The sequence below is a fragment of the Gracilinanus agilis genome, chromosome 1 (genome assembly GCF_016433145.1).
Source record: "Gracilinanus agilis isolate LMUSP501 chromosome 1, AgileGrace, whole genome shotgun sequence".
Taxonomy (NCBI): domain Eukaryota; kingdom Metazoa; phylum Chordata; class Mammalia; order Didelphimorphia; family Didelphidae; genus Gracilinanus; species Gracilinanus agilis.
The window spans coordinates 642,514,226-642,536,253 of record NC_058130.1 but is presented as its reverse complement, the minus strand read 5'-3'; the positions used below and the strand labels follow the sequence as shown (position 1 = coordinate 642,536,253).

The 22,028-nt window shown below is 33.0% G+C and overlaps 1 protein-coding gene across 1 annotated transcript in view; it reads left to right on the top strand.

Moving 5' to 3' along the window:
• UBR5 (ubiquitin protein ligase E3 component n-recognin 5) overlaps nt 1–17,159 on the top strand; it is a 179,179-nt gene extending 162,020 nt beyond the window's left edge. The window contains exons 30-40 of the mRNA XM_044684009.1: nt 2,903–3,014; nt 3,690–3,834; nt 4,641–4,771; nt 5,443–5,503; nt 6,459–6,634; nt 6,938–7,022; nt 9,036–9,191; nt 9,463–9,576; nt 12,165–12,309; nt 14,256–14,341; nt 16,550–17,159. Of these exons, the coding sequence (XP_044539944.1) occupies nt 2,903–3,014; nt 3,690–3,834; nt 4,641–4,771; nt 5,443–5,503; nt 6,459–6,634; nt 6,938–7,022; nt 9,036–9,191; nt 9,463–9,576; nt 12,165–12,309; nt 14,256–14,341; nt 16,550–16,762 (1,424 nt within the window). The 3' untranslated portion in view covers nt 16,763–17,159. The remainder of the gene's footprint in view (nt 1–2,902; nt 3,015–3,689; nt 3,835–4,640; nt 4,772–5,442; nt 5,504–6,458; nt 6,635–6,937; nt 7,023–9,035; nt 9,192–9,462; nt 9,577–12,164; nt 12,310–14,255; nt 14,342–16,549) is intronic.
• Nucleotides 17,160–22,028: the final 4,869 nt, after the last annotated feature.

The window sequence follows — 22,028 nt, the reverse complement described above, 5'->3', positions numbered from 1 at the left end:
TAGTTACTTGTATATATCATTTTCTTGGCTGTGCTTATTTCATTCCATTTCAGTTCATATGGATCTTTCTATGCTCTTGTGTTAATTACACATATCATTTCTTATAGCATAGCAAGTATTTCATGGCATTCATATATCATAAATTGTTTAGACATTTCCCAGTTAATTAGCATTTACTTTGTTTCTAGTTATTTGTTATCACAAAAAGTGATTCTATAATTTTTTTTTTCCTTTTGATGACTTCTTACTGTTATAAACCCAGTAATGGAGTCTCTGGTTCAGAGTATGGACATTTTAGTCACATTATTTACATAATTCGAAATTGGTTTCCAAAAATGGTGGTACCATTTTACACTTCCAGCAACAATATATACTCCATAATCTCTCCAAAAACTGACTATTTTGCATTTTTTTCTCATTTTTACCTATTTGCAGCATGTAAGGTAAAACCCTAGTTTTAATTTGTATTTTTCTTATTATTAGTGATTTAGAGCATTCTTTCGTGTGGTGGTGATTATTGTGTATTTATTCTTTTGAAAGCTATTTTTTCATAATCCTTCGACCACTCATCTCTTGGGGAATAGCTATTACCCATACATTTTTTTTTTTTTTTGGTCAACATAGCTTGGATACCAAACCCTTATCAGAAATTTGATTTAAAAAATCCCTCACCCCCACCCCAATTTAGTGACTTTCCTTCTAATCCTATCCTAGGTGCATTAATTTTGCTTGTGCAGAAGCTTTTTCATTTCAAGTAATTGAAGTTAACTATTTAATCTTTGATAAGTAATCTTTTGTGATCTATCTCTTCTCTGGTTAAGAATATCATTTCCTCCTCATATCTGTGAAAAGAATGTGATCTACTTCAAATTTTTTAATAGTCTGATCTTGAATATTATGGTTGCATAAAAATTTAGAATTGTGTAATATGACAGAAAGGGTTACTACTGCTTCTTTACATCCATGGGTCTTTCTATTGCCCTTTGGTAGTTTTCATTCTTACTAATTGAAGTGTTAAATAATTTACTATTGCATAATAAAATAGAGGAAGTCCTCTTGCTAAATAAGTAGACTTTTGTGGCATTTAAGTAGTTTGGGATATCTATACCTTATTTATGCCAGACTACTTTATAGCTTTTCCAACAGTTTTTTTTTTTTATCATATGAGGACTTTTTTCATTATGCTTTCCATTTCATCAAACATAGGGTTATTGAATTCCACCAATTCTGATTATCCTTCATTGATCTTTTTCCATTTTTTAACCAATACTGGAAGGTTTTAAATGACTACTGCTTTGTCATATTGTTTGAGATCTGGAAGTGTGCTATTTTCCCTTAAACCCTTAATTGTTTTAATCATTTCCCTTAATATTCTAGATCTTTTGTTTTTTCCAGATGAATTTTATTATTTGTGATATCAAGTTCTCTAAAATGTCCCTATTGAAAATGAATTGGCTTAGCATTAAAATCTAAATTAATTTTGTTAATAGTAATTTTATCATATTGGCATATATTTGGCATAGTAAGATTTTTCAAAACCTCCTAAAAATGGCTTACTGTTGTCTACCAGGTTTTAGCATCATTTTCCTTGTATTCAGATTTCTTGCAATTAGCTCTACTCTTTCGCCTTCATTCTGTTTTCACACTCCTTTATATTTATCTAGTTTGGATTACTTGTTATTCCTCATTCTCTTCTGTAGTTTTGTTTACCTTGTTTCCTCTGATGTAATGTGATATCCTTTCTTTCTTTTTTCCCTTATCTTCCTCTCACCCCCAAAATCTATACTTGCTGAAACACAATCCATCCTTCAAGATTTACACAAATGTCACCTTTCCTGGAAGATATTTGTTCTCTTTTCCCCTTTCTCTATTTATTCCTTATACCTCATGCCAGATGAAAATGGTCTTTTTCTCTTTAGATCTTATATAACATTTTCTTAGCTTATGTAACATTTCACATTTTCTTTCATACTACTACTTTGGCATTTTGTAATATAGGTATTTATGAATATATTGAATCATTCTACCAGATTTTAAACTTTAAGAGGGCAGAGATCATGCTTATTTCATTCTTTTATATCTAGGCCCTTCTCACCATATTCTGCATGTAGTACATATTTAATAAATATCTATTTTGTGAATGAAGCTCCAGCTGATGACCAGTCCAGTTTCAAAATAAGGAATGGAAAACAACTTTTATCTAATGTCGTTATAACAGTAGTCTTGTTTAAAATTAGTTAATAGTACTATTAATGTTAAATAGTATGGCTATTTCTGTTAATTTAAACAATGTAAACCTGATCAGAAGTAAATTTTTAACAAGTGTGAGATTTTTGCTTTTTGACACATTCCGTAATATTCTGGGAGGAGGTTGGACAAAATGATCTCTAATAGCTACGTGTGTGATGACTATATAATATATCGTATCTTTTTCCAGTGGTAAGAGTTGAAGTAGTGGGATTAAGATGAAGACCATAAATAAGTCTGTGCTTAAAACATAATTATGCACTTAATAATATTTATAATTAGTTAGATGTGCCAAGTGTTGTGCCAATTTATGAGGAATTTTGGGGGGAGGATTGCGGGAGAAATGGGTATAATCTATTGCCCCTAAGTCTGCCACCCTGTTCAAAAAATGGTTTGTTCTGAACAAAATTCTTAGTCACATCTTGAGACATTAATTTATTAAGCAGAATATGCCATATGATAGTTTGAGGTGCCATTTAAAAGTTTCCAAAATACCACCTTTTACAGTTGTTGTGAAATCGCTATGATCTATTTACTCTACATCTTTCTTAGAGTAGATTTAATGTGTTAGCAAAAGTTGATCTTTATGACCTTTCAGGATCTTTAATGATCACTTAAAAAAAGGTCATTGACTTGCTCTTTACTTTTCCCATAGGTTTGATGCAAAGATTAAGGAATAGAGGGGAGAGAGATCGGGAAAGAGAACGAGAAAGGGAAATGCGGAGGAGTAGTGGTTTGCGAGCAGGTTCTAGAAGAGATCGAGACAGGTATGCTAATATTCTATTGTAATTGTAATAATGTACTCTTAATATTTTTGATAAGCAGGAATTCTGGGGACAGCTAGGTGGCTCAGTGGCTCAAAAGCCAGGCCTAGAGACAAGAACACTTCCTAGCTATGTGACCCTGAGTAACTCACTAAATCCCCATTGCCACTCTTCTGCCTTAGTCATTCTAAGACAGAAGGTAATGGTTTTGTTTTGTTTTTTAAACACTTTATGCTTATGAAATAGGGAGAAGTATGAGTCAGAATATTTTTAAAGAAATAAAATTTTATGATGTTCAAATGTATACCAATGTATGTAATAACTGAAAGTAAACTAGCCATACAATGCTTTATAAAAGTTCTCCTTTAATAAATACATGTGAGTTAAAGAATTTGTATATCAAATGATTAACCTTCCTAAATTGAAATTTTACTTTTTAATATTCTATTCAAGATCCTATTTGTCAGGACATTTTGATTAACTTCATAATATTGTTTCTTGAAATTGTAATATTTAACATAAATATGGTAACTAGGCAGTTAATGTTTAATCTAGTGAAGTTAATTTATTTTGCTAAACTTTTTATAATTGGAATTAGACAATTTAATATTATAATTCTGTTACTAAAAGGACATATAGTTATTATGGATAATTTTAGTACCTTTCTTTGATGTTTAGGGATTTTAGGAGACAACTTTCCATTGACACAAGGCCTTTCAGGCCAGCATCTGAAGGAAATCCTAGTGATGACCCTGATCCTCTTCCAGCACATCGTCAGGCACTTGGCGAGAGGCTTTATCCCCGGGTTCAAGCAATGCAACCAGTAAGACCAGAATGCATAGGTGAAATTGTAATTAGCTGGGTTGTTTCCAAGATTTTTTGCTTTAGAATTATGTCTGTCCTTGTCAAGAAGTCAGCCATTCATGTGTTTCCAGAGTAATCCAATGTTTTTTATCAAACAGTATGGAAATGCTATGGAAAATGTGGCCCATATTATATTGTTTATACAGCTTGTTTTTTCTTCTTTCATAATGAGTGATTTGGAAGCATGGTTCTAACTGGGTAAATCATTTGTGAGTTTCATTTGGCACAGCTGATTTACTATTTGAATTAGCTAACAGTAGATTACAGATAATGGTATCTTACTACTTTGCAAATTAGTGTATTTAATGAAGAAATAATTATGGAAACCAATTTTTTGTATAGAGAATGTCAAAGAAATCTCTTTGTGTTAGTTACACAGCTGCTGTTTCTGCATATGTATAACTATATAGGTGTTGGGGAAGGAGAGAAAATTGAGCCAGAGGAAGGCTATCACCAGTTCATGAAGTAGGGCTTTGCTGTAGTTCTGTTATGAGAGATACGCATTTATTTTAGTAAAAAAAACGTTTAGCCTTAAATACAACCATAAGTATATGAATTACAATGAGTAAACCCAGATTCTTTTGCATTCAGAACCCAAGAACTTGGGTTTGACAGCCCATCTCTGCCATTTAAGATCTGTATGACCTGTGTTAATTGTTTATGTATCTCATACAAAAGCTGTATGTGTATATTGTGAATGGTTTTTTATAACTAAACAGGGAAGACTTAGGAAGACTAAATTAACTTTTTTGTTGTTGTTTATAGGCATTTGCAAGTAAAATCACAGGTATGCTATTGGAATTATCCCCTGCTCAGCTGCTGCTCCTACTAGCAAGCGAAGATTCTTTGAGAGCAAGAGTAGATGAGGCCATGGAACTAATTATTGCACATGGAAGGTAAATATATATTTGTGGAGGGAAAAAAATTCCTTGTTTAGATTAATTGAAGACTTTCTACTGAAAATATTATGTACCTAGTACCAAATTTTAAATTATACTGTAAGACACCGTTCTTAAGTCAAGTACCACCCAAATTTTACTTTTTAACGAACTTCACAGTCAGACATCCAAAGTCATAGTTTATTAGTGCAGTATTTTCACAGTTATTTTTAGGTCCTCAAAAGTCTTCATCTGCTTGGTATTGAAATAGTTCCAATGACCAAAATATGTTACCTTTTTAATTAAAATTCCTATTATATCTTTTTGTTGTTACATTTTCGGTGAAAGTAGGGTCTCATTTTGTTCAAAGTACTGGTTTTTTATTTTCCCTATACTTTCCACTTGGGTGCCTTTCTACTATCCTATGAAATTCTCCCCCATCCTCTTAAGGCCTGGCTTATTTCTTCACAAAGACAATGTTGATTCTATATTGTTTCTCTGAATACACACACACACACACACACAGCCAATGTATGCACGTATGTATATGTATGCACCATACATTGCCAATGTGTAGGTGATATATATATATATATATATATTAAATTAAAAAAACATTTTTCTAGATATTCTGATTATTTCCTTTTCCTGTTTGTATGTAATATACATCATTATTATTTTCTCTTCAGGGAAAATGGAGCTGATAGTATCTTGGACCTTGGATTGTTAGACTCTTCAGAAAAGGTGCAGGTATGAAATCTTTTTTTGTAAGCAGAATCAAAACAAGTGTAATTTAAGAAAGTTGATTTAGCCAATTTTCATTGCTTTTCTTAAAACTTTGAGTGAATATCTAAAATAATAATAATAGCAATAATAATAATGAGTTTATTTTGTCTTCACCATTTTCCATTTTGCCAAAATTCATATTTATTTAACTCATTCTTCCTTTTCTCTCCACTTTCAACTGCTAGGGTCATTTGTGGTTCTATAGATACTTGACTATGTTTTAGAACAGAATAATGCGTACCTGGGAGTGCTCAGAAATTGTTATTTGAAATTAGTATAGTAAAATATGAATGAAGAAAGGTACAAAGACATGAGTAATGGAAGAAAGGAAAATAAATAAGGAGAATTGGACTATAATGTTTTCTTATCACAGCTTAAATTAGGACCCACGGTACATGCTTGTGCTCTCTCTTTCCCTCTTTCTTTGCTCCCCTTCCCCTTTCCCCCTCCCCTCCTCCCATCTCTAGGCCCGGCTCTCAATCCATTGAACCATTCAGCTGCCCCCAAGCCACTCTCTTGAAGCACATTCTGAATTGGATTTTATTTGGAATGACTTTATGAGAACCTGAATTTGTTTGGAATAATTTTTAAAAGATCACATAACATAGATAGGGACCACCCTAATGGTAGTTTCTGCGCAAGATGTACATGGAAATCTTGACTATAAAATATATATATTGAGAGCCATATGTAGTAGGAATTTCTTTTACTGGATACAGTAGATTTTGGATTTAGATTTTGTATAAACTATCTAGATTTAGACCTAACGATATTTCCCATATGCTCGTTGTGGTCAGTAATGCACAAAAACCAAATGCTTAATCATTTTGATATTATTACTACTTGCAGCTCTACCATGTATGGATTTAAAGTTTCTATGCCCTTTCACAAATCATCTTTGTAATTTCTTTGGCCCTAGGAAAACCGAAAACGACATGGCTCCAGTAGAAGTGTGGTAGATATGGAATTAGATGATACAGATGATGGTGATGATAATGCTCCATTGTTTTACCAGCCTGGAAAAAGAGGTTTTTATACTCCAAGACCTGGCAAAAACACAGAAGCAAGGTTAAATTGTTTCAGAAATATTGGCAGGTAAGATGATAACCAATCTTACATTTTGATTATTTAAAAAAATGTTGGCTGATGGGTTTAATTTTATGCATTTACTTCAGTTGTAGAAGCAAATTCTGTTGGTTTTGAAAGCCAGGAATACAATACAGGCATATACACTTTACCTACATCACAAGTCTTAAATATAAATATAAATTTAGCCCTTAGAAATTACCTGATAAAATATGTTTCACATTTAGAGAATATTTCAGTATGTGTTAATGCCATACTTCAGTATTGTTTAAGTTGCAGCTTCATAAATTTCCTCTTATTTTTCATCTTCAGAATCCTTGGACTCTGCTTGCTACAGAATGAACTGTGTCCTATCACATTGAATAGGCATGTAATTAAAGTATTGCTTGGTAGAAAAGTAAGTGATTCTAAGTAGCCTGATTTTGTTAATGTTTTTGAAAAATAGTGATAATAATAGATCACATTTATGTTGTGCTTTATAGTGCACAAAGCACTTTACATAAATTTTACTTTTGATCCTTACAACAATCCCTAAAGGTAGGTAGTTTGAATTTTTTTATTCTCATTTTATAGATAAAGACAGGTTAGAGAGGGTGTGATTTTTTTTTTTCTGGAGTCATGATTAATAAGTGGTAGTCTTGACCCCTTGAATCCACTGATTTCAAATCCAGTCATCTTTCCCCTCTACTAAAATTGCTTGTTTGTTAAAATAATCAGCATATCTTTCTTTGTATACAATTTAATGTTAAGATCAGGTGTAATTTTATACTATTATGCAGAATTAGTTTTCATGTACTTATGTGCTGGCAAAATTAATAGATACTTGTATTAAATTAAAATTACAAGTAGAAAAACAGGATATCATAAGATTCCCCTAAAATGATTAATAAAACTTTGTAAAAATGATTAAGTTGATAATCAACATTTGTTATATTGTTCCAGATTGTATGAAGGTGTGACAATACCAGGTTATAGGATTTATTAACCACAGCCAAATACTTCAATTCAACAAGCATTTGTTAAATATTGACTGTGGACCAGACCCTGTTGTAGGTGCCAAGACAAAAAGAAAATGTCCTCCTTCTAGTCTAAGGGTGGGGATAGGAAAAGACATAGATAGTTAAATACAAAGCAATTTCAAATCTTAGGAATAGTAGGCTTAGTTTTTGACCATTCGGGGAAGGAAAGTAGTCAAGAAAGACCTCATATTAAGTAGAATACTTGAATAAGCTTGAAAGAGAATTTGGAATTCTTAAAAGTATAGGTAATATGAGAAGATTCTCTAAATGGGGAAGAGAGGAGAAGCCAATCTATGTGAAGTTAGAGAGATAGGAGATACAAAATATCATGTTCAGTTTAGATAGAAGAGTTCACGATAAGATTAGTATGAAAAGTAGATTGGAGCCATCTTGAATTGGACTTTAAATGTTAGAGGAATTGTATTTTATCCTGGAGGATAAAAAGCCATGGAAGCTTCTTGAGTTGGGAAGACCATTTGATTTAGGCATATCAGTTTAGTATCTGGGTGTAGAATGGTTCAAGGAGAAGATTGTTTTTAAGAACCCCAAATCAGGATAGTATTGTTAATGACTGTATCCCCTGTGCCTGGAACATAACAAGAGCTTAATAAATCCTTATTGATTGATATTCTAGTGACTATTTTGCTGTATTAACCTTTTAAAAATAAATTTTACTGATATCTTTGGCTTTTATATAACATTTCCTAAAATCCCTCCCCCCCTTTTTAACAAAAAATAAGAGAAAATTGGTTCAGGACAAGCAACCATCCCATCCACCAAATCCAACAATAGATATAGTACTCCCCCAATAATGTAATAAAGACATTTTAGTAATGGACAAAGGGGTCTTAAAGATCATAGATGATACACTAAGACCCAAAAAGACTTAGGTGAGCTTTCCAAAGGTATACTTCTAGCAAGTAGTGTGGCTGACACTTAGATCCTCCAGTTTGTTGCATTTTCCCCCCCTCACATAGCTTTGGTTCTTTCCTGTCTATGTTAATATACCAATATTCAAATGAAAGAAATGCCAGAAGTTTTATTCAGTCTGCTGTATTATAAATGAAGATAGATTCAGTGCTTCAGAATGTTGATGACTGTTCTTACAAATGAAATTTCTATTTGCTTAAGCTCAGAAAAAAAAAATGTAGAAGTTCATTTGAAAAAATGTTTTATAGTCTCATGACGCTGGAGGTACATTGTCAGAACAACGGATCTATTAAACTTACCTCTCCCAAGCAAAATTGTTATCATCTAGGGTGATCTTTCTGTTTTCGGTTTGTTTGTTTGTTTGTTTTTGGGGGGGGGTTATTTGCTGTAAACAACAGTATGAGCAATTTCATTTAGTAGTATGGATTTTTTGTAATAACATTTAAAAATATTTTTATTAGGTTAATTGGCACGATTTTGCATTTTTTGATCCTGTTATGTATGAGAGTTTGCGGCAACTTATCCTCGCCTCACAGAGTACAGATGCCGATGCTGTTTTCGCAGCAATGGATTTGGCATTTGCAATAGACCTGTGCAAAGAAGAGGGTGGAGGACAGGTAAGTAAAATTCCCAGTTTTAGGATTCTGTCTGCAGTATATTAAAAGTATGCTGTTATTTATATAAATATTAATAGATTAATGAAAGGAACTAAAAATAAAAAATATGGTTTCAATGGAGGTTTTTAAATGTACCTTGATTATTGAATTATTTTTAGACTTTAAAATTCTGTTAATCTTAACATTTTTAAGAGCTTTTACCTTAACCTCAAATTTACTGCTTTTTGCTTCCCATTTAAAAAACAAAATGATACATCTTCATTTTGTATAGGTTGAACTAATTCCTAATGGTGTAAATATACCCGTCACCCCTCAGAATGTATATGAGTATGTACGGAAATATGCTGAACACAGAATGTTGGTAGTTGCTGAACAGCCTCTACATGTAAGTATTTTCTTAGAATTTATTGTTGTAGTCTAGTTAATATTCATGTGGCTTAGAACCCTAAGTCTTCTTGTTTTTAGTGTTTACTTGGTGTTTCTGTTTATTACAGCTGCAAGGCTAAATAGAAAGACTGCCTAATTTATATGCATTCTCCAAGAGCAAAAAACAAAGGAGAGAAAAGACCTATAAGCAGCTTCAAATCTGAGAAAGACCTAGTAGAGTTTAGTGGGAGGCACTTCTTGTTTAACTTTTTTTATTTGACTGCTGCTATCAGTAGATAACCTTGGTGTAATTAAATAGGGGAATTAGTGGCATCTTTTGGCTTTCTGACTTAACTATGCTGAACTCTTTGCATGTATATAACTGTTTTTATCTTCACTATTCTAAACTCAAAACATGTTAATATAGATGGTTCTTGCTTTATATAAATTTGCTTTATGCAAATTAAACTTTACATAAAGCATTCTGAAAGAAATCTGCATTACATAAAAATACCTGTGTTAATTTTACTATACAACACTGTGTTTTCTCTTTCCACTCCTGTGTCTCGGCTTGATGTGCCACGGCTTCCCACCTCCTGACCCCACAAATTTTTTTTTCAAAAACAACCCTCCAAGTGAAAGCAGAACAATCATACGGAGAGACCTTGAGAGACTGCCATCACCACTGCTGTGTCCGGGGCTTGACTTAAAACCTCCTTCCTCAGCCACCCATATGTCCAGCCTCTGTGTGTCTGTCTGCTGTTCATCTGCACTAAGTACCATGTGTCTGTTCCTGGCTCCTGTGTGTTCTTCTTCCTGCTCTTGCTTCTCTGTTCCTAGCTCCCATGTGTCCTTAAACTGTGGGCTAGCCTCTTCCTTCCATGGATGCATAGCCCCCTTCTGCCCCTCTCCCTACTCCATTTACTTGGGCAAATATTCACATTAGTCAAGTAATAAGTGTCTATAGTGCGAAGAGGACTTCCTTTTTTGACCAATTAAGCACATTTTTTGTTCATTTAAAAATCTTGGGTCATCACATGGCTATTTCAACATGACCTAATACTTGACCCTACCAGCCTTTCTCATGAGGTCCTCTTTTCATTGACATAAATTTGAATTTTGCTGCTGACACTAGTATCTGGGGCAAGTCATTCAGCTTTTCTGAGCCTATCTTCTCATCTGTAGCCCAAGAATAACACTTCATCCCCTAGGATTGTTATGCTAAAATTCGTATCTTGAGCTTTGTAAACTTGAAATGTTTGTGTTTTTAGTCCAGCTATTTATTCCTATTTCTTCATACTATTTCCTTCTGCCATTTGTCTTCCATTTTAAAAAGTTTGACCTTAAATTCTGTTTCCTCAATTTTGAAATCTTTTCTGATATTCTTTAGAGGCGAGTAGTGAATGACAAAGTAGACAGAGCACTGTACCTGTAATCAGGAAGACTTGAGTTCAAATGTGAGCCCAGGCACTTACAAGTTATGTGATGCTGGGCAAACTCACTTAACTTCTGACTCAGTTTCCTCAACTGAAAATGGGGATAATAATAGCATCTTCCTCCCATGGCTGTTCTGTGGATTATCTGAGATCATATTTATAGAAAATGCCTTATGTAACAAGTGCTACATAAATACTTTATTTCCTTTCCTCTGATTTGCACAAGTTTGTTTGCATTTATATTTAGTTTAAAATATAGTTATCATTATAATATTATTGTAGATACTACATTATTACCACTACATTCTAGATTCCCTGGGTTCACAGAACTATGTCTTGTTCAATCTTAAGTCACCTAGTGTCAAGATCTCTTTATCTTCTCTGATAATCTGATAAGGACAGTTTAGTTGATAAGGAAATAAGGATGGGACAAGGAAGTTGTCTTTTACCTCATGCTTCCAGCTCTGGATCCAGGAGCATGGAGTTTATTATATATATTTCAAGACTCGTTTCACACAAAAGAACCCCCCTGAAACTTTGCAGATGCGCAGAAGTTGCAAATTATGTCACATCAAAACACAAAACATTGGCTTCAGAATAGAACAAGGCCAAGGCTGAATTTTGACTGGTTCTTATCAGAAAGCCAAGTTGGGAGTATTTTTCTCAGGGTTGAATTGCCCCTTGCTAAAGTTTTGGCCTTGGCTGTAGCTGCATTCCTGGGCAAAGGGGAACAGTATTAACCCTTTAAATTCAGGTTTGCTAGGAACTTAAAGCTTTTCAATAAGGTCACAATACTTTTCAACAAGAAATCACAAGGATCACAAAAGGAGTCAAAAGAGGAGTCTCAGATTTTTATCTATTCTCTTATTGGCTTCCCACAACCTAGCATAGTATAATGGTTTGAAGTGTCATTCCTATTTATTTTATGGCTCGTCAACTGCTGTTTATTCATTTGAGCTACCATTTTTCTTCTGCCCTTGTCTAATTGACTTTTCAGTTGCATCACTTTGGACTTTTAAAATTTATTTCATTCACTAGACAAAATGTTCATAGTACTACTTGACTTTAAAATTGTCTTTTTTTTTTTTAAACTTACAGTACATCTCTGCTTCACTAATAATAGATAATAGTATGTAGAATGGAGGAGAATGAAATAATTTTTTTTTCATAGGCAATGAGGAAAGGCCTGTTGGATGTCCTTCCAAAGAATTCATTAGAAGATTTAACAGCAGAAGATTTCAGACTTTTGGTAAATGGTTGTGGTGAAGTAAATGTGCAAATGTTGATCAGCTTCACTTCTTTCAATGATGAATCAGGTATGGAATTTTACCTTTTTTAAGAAATGATATGTTGATGCTAATTTAATCCATCATTTGGCTTTTAGTAACTGCCTACCTTGATGAGAAGTTAATTAAAAGATGTGTTTTCAACCCACAGTACATCTATTTTACAGCTGTGTGATTTTTAACTTTAGTTTTCTCATCTATAAAATTAAGGGGTTTTGTTCTTGGTGACCTGAATCTTGAGCCATAAAATATTTTGACTCAAAATCTTCTGAACTTGCTTATAAGACTTTATTCCTGTTTTTAGGTAGTTCATACATATGATCAAGAAATCATAAATTATTATAAGCTAAAAGAAATGTTTATCTTATCAGATCTTCAAGAGCTATAAAGCCCTGCTGTTTCTTCCCTCTAAAAATGTATTTGGCCCCATTTTAGGCCAGACATGATTTCATTTCTTTAGGGAACTCATAATGAGAAAACTGTATAAAAGCTGATAGGAACCTGCATTACAACTTTAGAGTTTTAGAGAGTTATCTGGGAACTCTTCGGGGTTAAATTACTTTCTCAGAGTCTTAAAACCATTGACGGAAGCAGGGCACTTAACCAGAGGTATTTATGATTGAGTGTAAGTACTCTTTCCACTATATACCGCCCTGCTTTTGTTATGTATAACAGAATTAAATAACCATGTATTTGTTTGAAAGTTAGGGCTTTTTCCCAGTCTCTAGCCATATCTTCTCCACTGTATTTTTATATGTAAGATATGCCTTACCTTTTATTTTAAAAGTACAACTCATGGCAAAGTTTCTAATATTTATTTATATTAGCATGAATGCACATAGAACCTTGTTATAGTAAAAACTAATATAGTACATAGAAAACATTTTCTATAGCAAATGCTATCTGTTCCATCTCTTCTTATGTCAGTGGTGTCAGATTCAAATAGAAATAGATCCCGACACACTGCATATTGACATATAAAACTACAAATGATCATTATTATTGTAATGTATTAACATTATCTATTGTATTTTTTCTCTATTTTTCTGCCAAACATTTCCCCAGCTACGCTTTAATCTGGTTTAGACTCTACTTGGAGAGTTTTGTAGGGCACATTTGCCATGAGTTTGACCCCTCTGTCTCATAAAATAATGAAAGAATTCTATTTTTTTTTCATGTTTGTCCTATTAAGTAATAGTTACTTCAGCTTTCTTCCTCACCTGCAACATGCCAGCCACCTAAATACAACTTCTAATGCACCTCCCAAAAGATGCAGATCAGTAAACAGGAAGAACAAGGTGATAATTGCAGTGCACATCTCCATTTTCCTACTGGTTTAATGGCACTTATTTTTCCCTTTCTAATACACTGCTGGATATTTCTGGGTTCTACACATGAGAATATTTTGTTTAACAATATTGCAATTTTTTATGCAAAAAAAAAAACAAAAACAAAAACAAAACAGTTTGGCCTGTGAAAGTAAAGAATTTTACCTGTGTTTTTAACACTAATATAGATATCATGATAGTGATCTCCTCTTCTCTCCATCCTCCCCATTCTTGACAAAGGAGAATTGGGACAAGGACAATGAAAGCAGATTAACTATCTTAATAGTTGATAATTACTGTCAGTGCAGTAAAACACTCATGATATTTTATAGCATTACTACTAATACTTGGTACATCAGAACTTATAGACTGACCTGAAGCAGAAGCAAATACATAAGTTCCCCTGAGTAAGTTGTAGCAGTTAGGAACTGGGGTGAGATTTATTGTTTCATTTCAGTAGAATCAATGTTTTTCAAAATGCTTGTCAGATTCTGACTTGTCAGAAGCTTTTATTTTAAGGATAACATCTAAAAAATTGCATAGAATCATGTACTTTTCACTGTCAAATGTATTTCTACTAAAAGAGATTATATAGTATTCTAAATATATCCTCTCTAGAAGTTTGAATTTTAAGTTCTTTTTTCTTAGGAGAAAATGCTGAGAAGCTCTTGCAGTTCAAGCGGTGGTTTTGGTCAATAGTGGAGAAGATGAGTATGACAGAACGGCAAGATCTTGTAAGTCCAATATTTGTTTTATAAATATTTACAAGGAAATTTAAGGGGAGATTTAGTTTAGTAATTAAAACCTACTGGAATCTAGAAACTCAGTAACAAAAACTGGATAATTATCGTAAAATGTCAATCATCTTCTTTCCTTGAGAGGAATTTCCTAAAGAGTGGACAAAAAAAATTGTTTGACAAATTTTTCCATAATACTCCCCACAGACTGCTAATGGACTTCTGAAGCATTTATAAGCCTTGAGACAGTGACTTTTTTTTCTTAACTCATATGTTTTCCTTGGTATAAGAAAACAATACTCATCTGTCACCAGTAATATATGTATATATTTATATTTTTTTAGTAGTAGTTCTATTGATATCTCTTTTCTCTTTGTCTCTGTAAATTAGATGTCATTTTTTAACTTATTTGCATTTCACTGTTCTCATTTGTAAATTATGAACTTGGACATGATGTTAGAATAATATCCTCTATCTTCAATTCCAGGAAAATTAAATATAATACATGGCTCCCCTGAGTAAGACAGCTGTAATTTTCAGTTTTAAGTATATCTCATGATTGTGCCTCTTCTCTTCCTTTATTTCCTCCCTACTCGGGCTGCTTTGTTTTCATAAAAACTTACTTTATTCCTACTTATAAATTCACTTTTCTGACCAGGTACTTTCACATCATTTTTGTCAACTCATCTTATAGTTTTTTGCCTGGAAATACCTTCTCCCCCCCCCCAAACAAGGAATAGATGTCTACTCTGATCCTCTTTTATCATGGCTCAAACTAGTTTCCCTGTGGCAGCTTTGCTTCTTGACTTGATACCTAATTGGGTTTGGTAGGAGAAGAATTGAGTCTACATTAACTTCCTAGTTAGTTCAAAGTCTATCCTATAGAAATTCATTGAATCAAAAAAGTTTTTCTTAGAACATAATAGAAACACTGAACCAGCTTTCAAGGACGATTCATCTTCAGAAATTTACTTGTATATAACTGGGGTTTCTCTGGGGAAATATTATTTATTCATCAATATGATTCAGTTGCTTATAATTTTAGCAAAAATTACCTTAAAATTTCAATCTTTATTAAAAGGCTCATAATTTGGATGTTACCTAGATAAGTTATTTTCTCCAATTATATAACTACATGTAGTTAAAAACAATTATGTGATAACCACATATTACAGATATTCTTCTCTCAATACCAGCAAACAGTGTGGTTACACTATTAACTTAATGATACTTAATACACCATATTCAAACTCTTTTAAAAATTTGTATTAATGCCATATCTCTTCCTTGGTACCAAGTTTGGTCATTCATTGTTATTTCACAGCACTTTATTTTTAGCTTCCTTTCCCCTGTCCATCCTAGAAAGCCATCTCTTATAAATAGAATTTTAAAAGGCAAGGGTGGCGGGGAGCAAAACCAATAAATGTATTAGAAAAAGATAATATCTTTAATATTCTCTCCCAACTATTCTGTGCTTGTTTTTCTTTTCCATTCATACTATTGTTTTCTTTCAGTTGGCATCATTTCAGACAAATATACCCATACTTTTATCATTTAATGTGGCATTATAATTCTTTATCTTATTCCTCTGCCACACTTTGTTCTTTACCTAATTCAATAAGTATCTACTTACTTTCTGGTAGGTCTTTTCTACTACAAAAAATGATGCTATAAATATTTTGGTGTATGGGAAACTTTTTTTAATGGTTATCAACCTTCCTAGGCTATATGTCCACAAGTGGGCTGAGTTTCACTGGATAAATTGTGGTACTCTTAGTGGAGAACAAATGAAGAGAAAGTTGTATTATTTCACCAGTGCTAGCTGTCTAATGGGGGGGAAAAAGTATGGTCACTGATTATAAATTCAGCTTAATGAGACACCGATAGCAAAGTAATATTATAAAACTATCTGAGAATGCCCTACCAACTTTCCTTCTTCAGAGAAGAACCCTTTCTTAGTGTGTTTGTCATTTGTTAACTAGTTCAGAGCATTTCTACTATATTAATTTTTTAAGTAAAGGGAAATGCTTTGAGTCAGGCAATATTACCACCACCTTGAATACGCTTAAATATATTTAATAAGCTTAAAATGTACTTTTAATGTGAAAGAATTATAAGAAAACATAGTAAATATTCTAAAAATGAAGAATAATCTTTAAATATGGCAAGATGAGAAAGAATAATATCAGTTGTACTTCTATTTAGGTTTACTTTTGGACATCAAGCCCATCATTGCCTGCCAGTGAAGAGGGATTTCAGCCTATGCCATCAATAACAATAAGACCACCAGACGACCAACACCTTCCTACAGCAAACACTTGCATATCTCGACTTTACGTCCCACTTTATTCCTCTAAACAGATTCTAAAACAGAAATTGTTACTCGCCATTAAGACCAAGAATTTTGGTTTTGTGTAGAGTATAAAAAGTGTGTATTGCTGTGTAATATTACTAGCTAAGTTTTGTAGATTTTTCCATTTGTCTATAAAAGTTTATGAAAGTTAATGCTGTCATGCCCCTGGTGGTACTTTAATGATTAAATGCAAACATTCCTATACCAAGTTTGTAACCTATAGGTCTAAGAAGCACTAGCAATATTTGACTGTAACTGTTTGCTAGTCAATAACTTCTTGGCCTAACCCCAGCCAAAGATGACAGCAGAACAATATAATTCACACTGTGATTTATCTTTTTGCTGAGGGGGAAAAATGTAAAATGTTCTGAAAATTCACTGCTGCCTTTGTGGAAAGTGTTTCAGCAAAGGTTCTTGTATAGAGGGAGTAGGGAATTTCAAAATAAAAAATTAAGTATGTTCTGTGTTTTCCTTTTAACTTTTTTATGGTGTTTAATTTGTGGTTGGCTGCAGTTGTGTATCATGTATATTGAACTTGTAAAAAGTTCTTGACATTCAGATCTTAGAGTTGAAATCACTTACCTATGAAACCACTTTCATTGCGGTTTGTTTTGGTTGCATTGAGCTCTAGGACATTAGGTGATATATCACTAATATTTTGCATGTAATTTGTTCATTTGAGTGAGTTTTTTTATGTACATAAAGTGGGGCCAATGCACAATATTTTATATCACAATCAACATTTTTTTTTTTTGGTATCCCTATTTCAATGGGCAGTCAGTCAGGAGTTTACTCCATTTCAGTTCTAATTAGACATTTGTACTAAGGTGTTTCAGTTATGTAAACTCAGCCTGGGCACTTTCTGATAACTGTAAAATGTTTTATAAGATCATGATTATTGAAGATACATTTTGGAAAATTTTAATGTTCGTGAGCAGCTTAACTACTTTTGTATCTAGCCTTTTTTAAGTATCTTGTTACATTTACTTTTTTAAATAAAGAAATTACAGAAGAAATGTCAAAGTCATATTGAAGAAACAATAGTTTTTATTTATGTAACCTGTATATTTTTAAACTAACAACAATACACCAGACACAGTTATGAGCTTAACAAAAATCTGATTTTAAGAACTTTTAAAAGTTTATATGTATATGGATTATAAAGAAACAGAAGTAATTCAGTCTACATTTTACAGTTAGCAGAGAATCCTGAATGGCACAGGCCAAACAAAGCCCGTTCATTTAAAAAAATGCATTTTCAGAGGGCATTTATTTCTGGCCCTTATGCGAATTTGATGTCTAGTCAATCATTTTGTATATTCATTAACTAAAAACTACTTTAAGTAGAAACACTTTTTAAAAAATGTATGTCAGTTTAAGAAGAATGGGTGTTTTTTTTTGTTTGTTTTCATGTTCAAAAATTTAGAAGCCGAGAGATGAACATTTCTTAAGTTCTTGTAGTTTCAATATTTTCATATAATTTGCTATAGGAGCTGGGTTTTTTTTTTCCTTCACTGCTTCTGAGTAGGAATATAATGCTTATGATGCAAAAGAGTCATTATACTTGTTATAAGGAGAGAGTTTCTTTTTTTTTTTTTTGCCTCCTTTGCAGTGCCCCTATCCTATTGAGAGAAAATTAATGTGACATGCTTTAGGTTGATATTTACCATCCTTTTCTTGCAACTTCATGGCACTTGATTGCTAAGTGTTTAGTTACCAAATAGTTTCCTGGAGATGTTTATGTTATACTGTGTTTATTTTCATAAAAATTGGTACAGGGTCATTTGACAAAATGGGACACTTATTTCCTTGTAATTTGTACTAAGAGTAAGGTGGTAAGCAATTTGATAGAAACTTAGCTTTTATTAGAATTTGCTGATAAATCTTAAATGAATGAAGAACATTTAAAATAATCCATAATAGCTATCAAACCTTTCTTTGCAATAGTTTTGGTCAAAATATTTGTAATAACAAAAGTAGATTAACTTAAAGTGAAGTGTGAAATTCTTAATATTTAGATGTAAAATGAAGTTTCTTTGGGTCTCAGTTTATCAAGTTTTAAAATAAGGCACTACTACCTTCTTTAAAATGGTAGGTTATCGTGAGAGTCAGGCCTAGAGACAGGAGGTCCTAGGTTCAAACCCGGCCTCAGCCACTTCCCAGCTGTGTGACCCTGGGCAAGTCACTTGACCCCCATTGCCCACCCTTACCAATCTTCCACCTATGAGACAATACACCGAAGTACAAGGGTTTAAAAAAAAATGACTAAATAAAATGGTAGGTTATCAAAATAACATCTTATTGGGACAGGTTTGCATAACAGATGGTTTGTTTCAGAAATTGCATTGTAAAAGTGCTAGAGTAATATCAGTTTTTTACTTTCTCTTCTATATTTGTAGCAATTCTTCAGATTTCCTTTCCTTTAAAAGTCTAAGAAAATGGGGAGGTTTGTTTTCTTTCTTTTTTATTTATGAGAGGCTGGAATTTCTGATGTTACATTTTAAAGCTATGATCTTTTCTTCTTAAAGATTGCTCTTTTCCCCAAGCCTGTGGGATATAATTTATCAATTTATAAACTCCCTGCCATTGGTCTCTTCTACTAATATTCTATCCTAGGGAGTACTCATTGTTATTATATAAGCACATGAATTAAAATTATTTGAGCTGGTAATCATATTCAACCAAAAAGTTTATAAATAGAATGTAGATATGGCTTTCTTAGTTTTGCCATTCACTACAGGAAAGTACACTGAATGAAGTCATGACCTTTAGGTGTTGTTTAAACATGGCATTACCCCTACAAAGGTTTGAAACTCAAATGCAAGTAATTATACTGGCTTCAGAAACCTTGCCATATTCAGTGGAATTCTTCAAGATATAGTGGAAATGGAAATTATTGGATTCAACAGATGAAGTCCATACCAAGAGTGAGAATTAAAATCCTGTAAAATATAAATACCACAAAGAATTGCCTTAAGTAGTTTGAAAATTTCGGATTCATAATTCATAAATTTCTATCATAATTCTTAAAAAGGTTTTATAAAAATTCCTAAATTTTTTTGTTAGGGAAAATTTGGGACCAGGAAGATGTGGGTAATAATATGATTATCATTTATCAAAGCATATTCAAACTTAACTTTATTTCTTTTAAATAGAGAGTGTTATATAGAATAAACTACTTTCTCTTGAAATTTTTTATTTCTAATAAGTTTTAAGGAATTATCCAAAAGACATTTTTTTGATTTTGTATTCCTTAACTTTTTAAAAATTAATTTCTATAGGTAATGATTACTAATTACCAGAAAAAAATCTGATTACCAACATTTTTACATTTTAGTAAGCAATGTATTAAATCATTAATTTTTTCCCTGAAGAATTTTGAATAGGACCTGCCACTTAACAGGTAAGACAATTTTGTTTTCAGAACTTTGGACGAGTACTTCTTTATCAAACATTTGAGATGTTTGTCAGTGACCACAGTTAAATAAGGCTATTTCAGAATTCAGTTATGTTGTATGTTAAATTCTTAAGTTCATTGATTTTTGCCTTGTCTTGGATTCTGAAGATTGACAAGTGTTAGTGTTTATAGTTATAGCATAGCATCTTGTAAACATATTCATGCTGGCCTTTTAAAAAATTATAATGTTGGGAGCCACTAGGTGGCTCACTAGTTTGAGAGCCAGGCCTAGACCTAAAAATGAGAAGGCCCTGGGTTCAAATTTGGACTTAGATACTTCCCAGCTGTGTGACTCTGGGCAAGTCCCTTAACCCCCATTGCCTAGCCCCACCTTTTTTCTGCTGTGGGACCAATACACAGGATTGATTCTAGGAGAGAAAGATAAGGGTTGTTTTTTTTTAATTGTTTTACCTAGTGATAAAATTTTTTTTTTTTTTTTACTTACAGAAAGAGAGGTTAGTTATAACTGGAAGACTGAATTCAAAAGCACTTTGAAGCAAGTTGCTGAGCTCATGAATGTGAGGATTCAGTTCCTTTGTTAAGTATAAAGCCCATTTTCACTATTTATCCAGAAGTCATTCAATTTGTTACCTTGAACACAGCTTTCTGTTCTTTTCATAGATTTAAGAGGTGGAAGGCACTTGAGAGAATTAGTCTGACAAATATCAGTTTCCATGATTGTCCATAAGATTGAATTATCCTCTTATCTTCCAAATCTCGTCTTCCTTCACCTTCCTGGTTTCTCTTATTTTACAAAAAGTACTACAGTTTTCCTGGTCACCTCAGAAGTATCTTTAGCTCCACGTACAACCAGTTGTGGGGCATTATTCTTTGTAACAACTCACAGTAGTGTCCTGTTATCATTGGTGCCTAGTTTAGATCTTCATCACCTCACTCTAAGACTATCATGTTAGCCCTTTAGCCTGCTCCTCCCAGTCAATCCCAGGTTCAAGATTTGATGTAGAACTGAAGGGACCTTAGAGATGACACAGTCTAACCCTCTCATGTTCATCTTCACCTGATTAATTTGGTCATGTCATTTGCCTATTCAAAAACTTGCAGTGGCTCCCTATTTTTTACTAACACCGAAATTCCCATTTCCTATTGCTGGTTCCCTCTGGTCTTTCATGTTCCCTGAGAGTCTATCCTTGGTCTTCTCTGTGCTTGCTTATGAGTCTCATGTGTTTTCAGCTACCATCTTTCTGCAGATGGTGGCCATGACCTCTTTTCTGAACTTCAGACCTGCATCTCTAGCACTTTATGGGACAAAAATCTGTACTCTGATGTCTGTCTCTGCTTCAGACTCAGCATGTCTAAAAATAAGTTCATCTTTATCCCTAAATCTCTGATGTTACAACTTCTTTTGGTAATATCACCATATATGCTACTTGAAGTATTTTTTTAGTAGCTCTTAATAAATGTTGGTTGACTGATTTGATTTTTCTCCTATAACTTTCAATTTCTTCTCTTTTCTTCATTTCTCCCCCTTCTCAGTTGCCTCTACTACCACTCCAGTGAATCCTGGCTTGTGTCTGATTTAATATGATAATATTATGTAATAACCTGATAAGTCAGCCTCCATGGGGCTCACTATTATCCATCCTGTATACTATTGCAACTTACTTTGACAAATAGATCTGGTCACTTCAGTCCTTTGTTCAAAAATTATTGTACTTCATTGCCTATTAATAAATAAAAATCAAGTTTCTCTGCATGACATCCAAAGATTCCCATAATCTAATATAATCGTCCCCTTCACAAGGTCTGTGCTCTAGCCAAAATGGAATACTATGTCCCCCTAAAATGCCTCAGTTTTATCTTTCCATACTCTAATTCATTTCTTAAAATGCTTTTCTTCACTTTTCAAATTCTCA